General features: G+C 45.0%; 2 protein-coding genes across 2 annotated transcripts in view; one reads left to right on the forward strand and one right to left on the reverse strand.

Annotated features, from left to right (window-relative positions):
* Positions 1–8795, reverse strand: part of LOC107374170 (PEX5-related protein) — a 52095-nt gene extending 43300 nt beyond the window's left edge. The window contains exon 1 of the mRNA XM_054743894.2: positions 8180–8795. Within this exon, the coding sequence (XP_054599869.2) occupies positions 8180–8194 (15 nt within the window). The 5' untranslated portion in view covers positions 8195–8795. The remainder of the gene's footprint in view (positions 1–8179) is intronic.
* Positions 6003–7064, forward strand: LOC139061667 (zinc finger BED domain-containing protein 4-like). Its single transcript, XM_070541505.1, has 2 exons — positions 6003–6113; positions 6335–7064. The coding sequence occupies exons 1-2, from the start codon at positions 6022–6024 to the stop codon at positions 6837–6839; spliced, it is 597 nt and encodes a 198-aa protein (XP_070397606.1). The 5' UTR covers positions 6003–6021; the 3' UTR covers positions 6840–7064.
* Positions 8796–8813: the final 18 nt, after the last annotated feature.

The raw sequence follows: 8813 nt of genomic DNA on the forward strand, positions 1-8813 counted from the left end.
CCGTCCGCCTCGGGGGCGGGCATCTAACATATGAGAACCCACCCAATTGGCCAAATGGACGAAGAGCTCTATTTGACTTGTTAAAAAAACTTCATGCTTCCGTTTGACAGAATGCATCATGTGTAGCAAACATTTGAGCTGACCATTCATTACGACATTTATCTGTTCTTTGCGATATGCATATTGCCCATGCTGATATTGTGATAACGATCTATTTGTGATATATTGTGCAGCCCTAGTCAAGTCCTTCATAATAAGTGGGAGTTTAGTTTTTCATTTTGTTTATCATTACATCACTTTTATTTGTGTCCAAAGAACATGGATTGAAGAGATTGGCTTCCATTTTCAAGCGTTTTATTCTGTATCGTGTTACTCTTAATTGCATTAGCTAAATTTGGACCTTTGTTTGCAAAGTATGAGTTAAATTCAGACACAATTTCCATTTTATCCAGGGTTTTTCCTGGCTCAAATTGAGGCAGAGGTTGTACCATCCAGACCATGCACCAGCACATGCATATTCTGTGCATTCAACTGCCTCACTTTTTATAAGGCAAAATATTATAAAAGGCTCAATAATATGCATTAGATTGGTGTTTAGTTCCCTTTTTCCCCATCTGACATTTATAGTTAAAAATATTAAATATATTACCTGGAGATGGGAGCTCAGGAAAAATTGCTGCCATCTACCACCTCCACAAAGTCACAGCAATCATGAGACCTCCCCTCCTTCTTCCTTGTGCCTGGGACCTAATCACCTCATCAGCCCAGTGCAGCACAAAGGAAATGCTGCCACTGGAGAAGGACTTCGACTGAGACTGAGAGAAAGACAGGGAGACCAGATCTGTGCCACGTCTCATTTTTGGCTCCATTAGTGTTTTAAGGGTTTTAGTGGTTTTAGTTTGGACTGCTTTAGATGGGAGAAAGCCATAGTGGTTTATAGGATTTTAAAACAGACGAGGAACCAGAGTGCTGGTTCCCTCTCCGCTCCAAACCTGTGTTCCTTATTTATAATAAAATGTACTCTACGAGCGCCCAGATCTATTGACGACTAACTACCGCCTGTCCACACTAAAGATTTGTGTTAAAATTGACCAGGCAATGGCGTGTACTAATGAAATGATGATGACCCTGCCACTTCACCTGCTGTATCAGTCAGTTCAGCCCAGTGCTGCTCCGGCTTACACTAACGAGCAGTATATGCCGGACCTGAAGAACCATCTGCCTGCAGTATTTTTTTGTTTGTTTGTTTGTTTTTCCCGTGTCATGTCTGGCTGTGAAGCAAACAGAATTGATGTCTGAATGCTGGTGACAAGACTTACAGATTTACTCTCAGGTGGAGCATCAAAGCGTCTGCTTTTCACGCCTGATACTTCAAACTTTATTGTTATTGTTTTTGAATGCTTGGTAATTCCGACCAGACACGGAGTCAGAGGTGAAAGAGAAAGGAAAAGACAAAAGGTGGAGAGAAAGGGGGGAAGTGGGTGGGTGGGTGGGTGGGGGGGGGTTCCACAAAAATAAACAATAATGAACAAGAGTCTGCTTCTAGACCTGCAGAAAGAGACAAGAAAAAAAGAAGAAAAAAAAGAAGAAAAATGGGACACAACAACAATACAACAAGATCAAGCTATCACTGCGTCAACTTGATGAAGAAATATAAAATCAACATTGCTTAACTGAACAGTCACACGATAATAAATCACAGTGCATTAAGTGCCCAACGTAGTCTTAAGACCTGTGTTGAATGTGCCCAAGTTCATACTTATGAGGGCACCATGTGAGCACCTGTGTGTGTACACGCGCTTGTTAATTTAAGGTTTCTCTATAGGAGCGTCCAACAGAGAGTGTGAGAGACCACAGATCTGCTCCCCAAAGATGTGTAGGAGACGGGGGGAGCTCCAAGTCCCAGAGATCCAGGATCTGCCCCAGAACACAGGAACCCCAAGGAGACTGCAACCAGAAAGGCCCCCGCCTCCCTCGAGAGGCGCAGAGGATCGCCCCAGGGGGCCACAACCAGCAGCCGGCAGAGTCCCTGGAGATATCAGCGGCAAGCCCACAGGCCCGCCCGCAGCCTCCCACCTCCTAGCCGGCTGAGCCCGGGACCCAGCGACCCGGGACCCAGGGGCGACCACCCCCGCCGGGAACCCAGCAGAGCCCAGGGACCCAGACCCCACCAGGCAGCCACTGCTTGCAGCGTTTTCTTTTGCACAGACAAATCTGGAGAAATCTGCTAAGGGCAGGAAGGCTTATGATCAGAAGGCCTCACATTCTGAACTCAATGTGGGTGAGATGAGGCCTGGTTCTACATCTTTGCTCCTAATTCCGGTCACAAGAAAGTCACCTCTGGTAAACTGGCTAAGAAACTTTTGCCAAAATGGTCAGGTCCATACCTGATAACTGAAAAGCTCTCTCCGGACGTGTATCAGCTCAAGATCACCGAAGGAAACAAAGATCCTGTCTATAAGTGGGTCCACAGGAACCAGATCAAATTGCACAAGGGTTCCGCTAATTTGGATGACATTACAACCCATAACTCTGATGACCAAAATCGAATCGACTCAAAAGGGGGGTGATTCTTCTTCCAGCTCTTGGAGAGTACAGACGCTTTTTTCCTCCTCTCCTCCCTATCTTATCCCAAGGCTCTTTGTCTGTCTCTGGGGGTACGGCTGCTTCTGCATTTTTTCTAGAAACTAGAAATGACTAAAAATGGGCCTGGTCAGCTGGTCACTCAACGCGATTGATAAAATTTTTTCAACAATGACAACGGGAGAAGGGGCTCCCGGATGCACCTCTGGGACAGGCCCAGCTGATAATATCATGGACTCCTGGAAACGGTGGAACTTGATTTGCCTATCTCAGCTGTCTGTAGAGGATTCTGATGATGTCTGGATATTTGTGGTGTTGGTGTCAGGTTTCCTGCTCTTTGGCCTAGGAGGCTTCCTGGCTTACCGGAAAATTAACGAGCTGTCGAGGAATATTGGCACTCTCCCCGAGCTCATGGATGGATTACACCGCGCTGTGAATTCACAGACTCACATAATTGTCGAGATGAATCGTAAGCTTGGAACTTTGGCAGAGATTCATGATTTGGCACAAAAGATGGATGCCATCAAGGAGCGAGTGGACGAATCAGCATGGATTGGGATAGATTGATTTACGCCATTATTGGGATTTTGAGAGGTTGAGGACCAACGGAAATTTAAGACAGAGAGGAAATTATCTGTCTGGCCCCAAAACAATTTTTAATCTGAATCTGGTGCCCTTGAGCCTGCAAGGCTGCAATGGATACTCCCCCCTCAGAAGAAATGTGGAATGCTGCTGTCGCTATGGCAACTCTGTCTCCTATCACAGCCTGGGCGGGACTGCGGGCTGTGAAGGCTGCCGAATCGTTCCAGGAGTAACTGTGCCCTCCAAAACTCAACGACCTCCTTCCCCTGTCCAGACTGAGGTGACATGCGCTGCTTATCGTGGCTGCAGGAACTGATGTGTGGAGAGTCCCAAACTCACCACCCCACCTAGTGGACACTTATGTTGTGTGACGTCTGAAGTCTGTTGCATCTCTGTCTGAGGTGTTTTTTTTGCATAGCAAAGCTGCCCTCCCTGTGGAGGGTAACTCTGAAGTGCCTTTTTTTTCTCCACCTGAACCAATCCTCATGTAAGCCTCTGATATCTATTAAGGTAGTACGACTCCGGGTTGCGAATGACCACAGTCACCAATTCTTGTCATGTGTCTATGACTATGTATGTCTGATCTCTGAATTGTGTGTACTGAAACTCTAATTTCCCTCTGGGATTAATAAAGTATCTTTGAATTGAATTGAATTTTCCGTCTGCTCTCGCTCGGTTCTCTGTCTCAAGTCTCACAAGTTCTGTTGTGTGTATGTGTGTGCGTGGATAGAATTCATGTCTAACCGTAACATTCAGACTTGGTTGACTCTGTTGTGGTCATGCTGTAGGTTTCCTATGGTTATTTGACTGAGTTCATAGTAGTTAACAGCGAGTAACTCCACTAACTGTTATGTTTGCTCCAAATTCAATTATCTTTTATTTTTCAATTCCTAGTGATTTAGATCATTTTGCAATTTTTAAACATTTTGGGACTGATTTGAGTCCGTTTTATACTTCGTTTTATCTACTAATCTCTGATTCCTACTGTAGTATATTCACATATAAGTTTGATTGCTAACAACACTGATATACATTTTAGTGTTTCTTCTTCTTTATATTACTAGTAACTATATTATTGATTCTTTTAATGATATATGTATGTCTGATCTCTGAATTGTGTGTACTGAAACTCTAATTTCCCTCTGGGATTAATAAAGTATCTTTGATATTCACAGATATACATTTCTGCATTATTTCATTACAGCTGATTTCTTTTCGTCATTTCTACTATAATCCATTTTTTTTTTATTTTTACCAGTTATGGGCTACAGATTATTTTGCCCTTCGGGTTTGATAACATTTTGCTCAAAAGCGTTGATTTTCCCTTACATATTACATCAGATGCAATCTATGTGTGTCTACATTTAAGTGCCCTGCATGTGTGCTCTTCTTCTCTCCTGGGTATCACCTGTGGTCGTCGCTTCCTGGGAGGACCTCTCTACGCTAGGGATGCACCAATACGGATACCGATACCGGTATCGGCCTCTATACCACATTATCTAAAGTATTCGTATTCGTTAAAAGTCCCTCGATGCCAGGGACCGATACCACAGTCTGAGAAATGTCTATGTTTGAGCAGCGAGTAAGGGGTTAATCACAGGTGCAGAGTGCCCGCCCCAGGGTCCCAGCTGCAGAAGGCAAGGCAAGGCAAGGTGAGACACGGGATGAAACAACATATCAGCAGTGTGGAACTATTTCAAAGTGGATGAAGACGACAAAACAAAGGTGGGCTGCAAATTGTGCTCGGCGAAATTGTCCAGAGGAGGCGCAAAAGGTAGCGCATTAAACACAAGTAATTTAATCAAGCACCTAAAATCCAAGCACGACAACGAGTACAGAGTTCACCGATGCTAAACCAACACAACCCACGCTGCAGCAAACTCTTGCAAGACGAGAGAAAATGTCCAAAGACAATCCACGTGCTGTGAAAATAACACAGGCTATTATGGAGTACATTGCACTGAGTGACCAGCCGCTCTCGGAGGTAGAAAATGTGGGATTCCTGCGTCTCCTCCATGTTCTGGAGCCCAGATATGATGCCCCAAGCCGCCGCTACATGACTGACTCAGAGCTGCCCAAATTACACGACCCTGTGAAAAACATATCCACAGCCGACTGCAAGCCTCCTCTGAGTTTAGTTTCACCACGGATATTTGGACCAGCAGTATTAGCCCTGTGTCGCTAATTAGCCTAACTTCCCAGTGGATGATAGTTTCACGCCGCAACCAGCCATATTACATGCGAAACAACTCCGCGGCTTGCACACCAGCCAGGCTATAGCGCATGTGTTTGAGGAAATGCTCCAGACATGGGGTATACCTAAAACATCAGTACACGTTGTGCTTCGTGACAATGCCAAAAACATGATTAAAGCCATGAATGATGCAGGGCTCCAAAGTCTGCCGTGTGTCGCGCACACGCTCCAGCTGGCTGTTCACGAGGGCTTATTAGCACAGAGGAGCATAGCTGATGCTATAGCAGTGGGGCGAAAAATAGTTGGGGCATTTTAAGCATTCCGCCTTAACCTACTCCCGCCTCGAGGACATTCAGGGACAGCTGAACCAGCCAACAAAGAGACTGCAGCAGGACATACAGACGCGCTGGAACAGCACGTATTACATGCTTCAGTCCCTCATTGAGCAAAAGCGAGTGCTGGGGGTGTATGTGTCCGAGCATGAACTCCCTGACTGTCTCACCGCTCACCAATGGGCTCTTATTGAGATCCTCGCCCCCTTTGAGGAACTAACTAAAAAAGTGAGCAGCTACGACGCACTAGCCTCTGATGTCATCCCAGCTGTGACCGTGCTTGTGAGACTTCTAAACAGAGAAACCGACGAGGACCACGGTGTCAAGACTATGAAAGCAACCTTACTGACAGCTGTCAAGAAGCGCTTCAGTGGCGTGGAGACCAACCCACTGTACTTCATCTCCACCATACTTGACCCAAGGTAAAGTCTATATTTTCCCATATTACTCCCAGAAAGCCACATAGCTGGCATTTGTGACAGTGGTTTAGGGGTGCTACGAGCCCTGAGTTCTCCAGCGCCCGGCTTCTACTCCGCTCTGTTTCAGCACCATGGTCAGCACCCTGGAGAGCGCCCAGCCACACATGCGGGAAACTAAAATCTCTATTTTTCCACATATTAATAAAATCTTTAAATTTGTTCAGGTATAAAGATCGCTTCTTCTCCACCAACACTGCCTCAGAGGCCAAGCTGCACCTGAAGCAGGAGCTGCAGATGATGTCCAGAGCTGAGTCAGAGGGTAGTCGGGCGGAAGCTGCAGAACCTCCTGCTAAACTGTTCCTCAAGGCCCAGGCCAGCACTGGCAGCAGTCTGGACACTGTCTTTGAAGAAATCGCCATGGAGCAGGCCCAAGCAGCACAGCCGCTGGCAGCAGGAGCTGCCATTGAGCTCGACACATACCTCGGAGAGGCCCCAAGCCCTCGTGAAGACAGTCCTCTGAAGTACTGGGGCGTCAACAAAATCAGGTTTCCCACTTTGGCTAAAATGGCCCGTAAATACCTCTCAGCTCCATGTAGCAGTGTGGAAAGTGAAAGGCTCTTTAGCTCTGTGTCACACATTATAGATGAAAACAGAAACAGGCTGACTGCTGATAATGCAGGAAAGCTACTTTTCTTTAAAAAAAAAAAACCTGCCACTCACTTTTTCTAAATAGGCTCCATTAAGTGAGACGTCTTAGAGTTTATTTTAATACCTCCCTCAGTTGCACTGACTGCCAGAGTCCCATGTTGGTGGATGTTGTTAGTTTATTCGGATATTGTGCACTAAATAGCAAAGATGTTTATTAATGCCTCTTGTGTTGTCCAAAGCAGCAGAGTTTACAACAAACTGAAAAAAATACTTGAGTTGCAATGTTACCTTTTTAAAATAATTATTTATTCCTTAATATGTTGCATAAAATATGCAGCAGCTTTCATTTTAAATAAATGTTCTTAATTCCAAACTAGTGCCTTTTTTTTGTTAAATTATACGACTAAAGCCGTTACCTGTAAATTTAAATCATGATTTTATTAAGTACTCGGTATCGGTGAGTACTGAAATGCAAGTACTCGTACTCGTTTTCCAAAAAAGTGGTATCGGTGCATCCGACCTGTTCTGCAGAGGTTTCTCTGAAATGAGATCAAATCAGTGCTTCTATGGGTTGGCTCCTCTCTGCACTAGAAAGTTTGAATTTATTTAGAGACGTGTCATATTTTCAAACTCAAAGCAATAGTCAAAACATTAAGCATGAAATAGAGTTATAATGGCTCCAATAAGAGAAAGAAGCTGCATGCTTCATAAAAGCTTTTATTTTCACTTCTGAAAGTGACGTCGTTTTTCGATGTAAACATCAAAAGGAAGCAGAAAGGGAAGACAATGGAAAATGTTTAAAGGGAGGAAAACATGGACCAAAATGGGAAATAGAAAAAAAAAACAAAGGCAAAAGCACAGGAGCACTGACAGGAAAAAGAAAGCAGAGTAAATATTGAAAGCGCTCAAAGGGAGGGAAATACAGGAAAAAAGAGGAGGACTAATATAAAGGGAAAATAACTCATGTCAGAAGAGGGGAGAGTTTCGCAAATCCAGTTAAAGGTAAGATTGTCGAAAATTTAGAGTAAGGGGCCCCATGTCTGTGTTCGCCTTGGGCCTCCAAATTGCTAAATCCACCAGTGAGTTTCAGCTTTCCAGCATTCAAACAGCATTTCTGCAAGAAATGCAAATTTTTCCAGTTTGAGTTATTTCTGCATTTTGTTTGTTAGCAGCTGCTCAGGTAAGCATGACTTCTCTTCAGATGGTTGCCCTGTTTCAGTAGGACGGTGGAGTGAATAATGACGGCAGGGTTCATTTTTGTTTCTGCGAGGTAAGATGGACAAGTCCAGACTCAGAACCGGTCCAACATCTGCAGTAACTTAAAACCGGGACGCGTGTCCGGTTCGGGTCCACCACACAAACTTCTAAACCGGACGGTTTGGATCCAGTAAAGAGTTCAGGAGGACTCGAGGGGAACTTACCTGGACCTGGTACATGTTTCTGGCGGCAGGACGCAGCTGAACCTGCAGTTGGGTGCGTTTCCGAAACCAGAACCGCGGTGATGTCGGTTCCGCTTCACCTCCCAGTGCCGGACTATCCCGGTACCGCTGAGTCCCGGTTGGGCTGGTCCAACCTCTGCAAGGTCCGGGCTTATTTCGCTCCGCTACGGAGGGGGGTGGGATGAAAATAAACCGAGTGAAGCCGAGAATGTCCGAGCACTTCCGATGATTTCAGGAGCGACTTCCTGTGGGTTTTATTTCACAATAAAAGCTTTTTGTTTTTACTTGCTGAGTAAAAGAGCCTCGAGCTTCTCACATCGAAACAACTTTAGATGTTTTACCAAACGGACCAAATTGCGTGATTCTGCTGTTTCATTAAACATTGTTTCAAGTTCCAAAGTTTCCAGTGATTCACGAGTCCCTCGAACCAAAATGCGGTCGCACGTGGTGCTTTAGCTAGTGACTCACTTCCGGTACGGACCCTTCCAAGGTAAAATTCAGTCATATCGCAACAACGCCTGTGACGTTAGTATTATAAATCAGATGTTCAAACATAGATGTTGGTTTGTTCTAATGGAAGTATTTGATGTTCTGGCAGAAGAAGACACAAATGCTG

Source organism: Nothobranchius furzeri, chromosome 11 (assembly GCF_043380555.1).
Source record: "Nothobranchius furzeri strain GRZ-AD chromosome 11, NfurGRZ-RIMD1, whole genome shotgun sequence".
In the NCBI taxonomy this organism is placed as follows: Eukaryota; Metazoa; Chordata; class Actinopteri; order Cyprinodontiformes; family Nothobranchiidae; genus Nothobranchius; species Nothobranchius furzeri.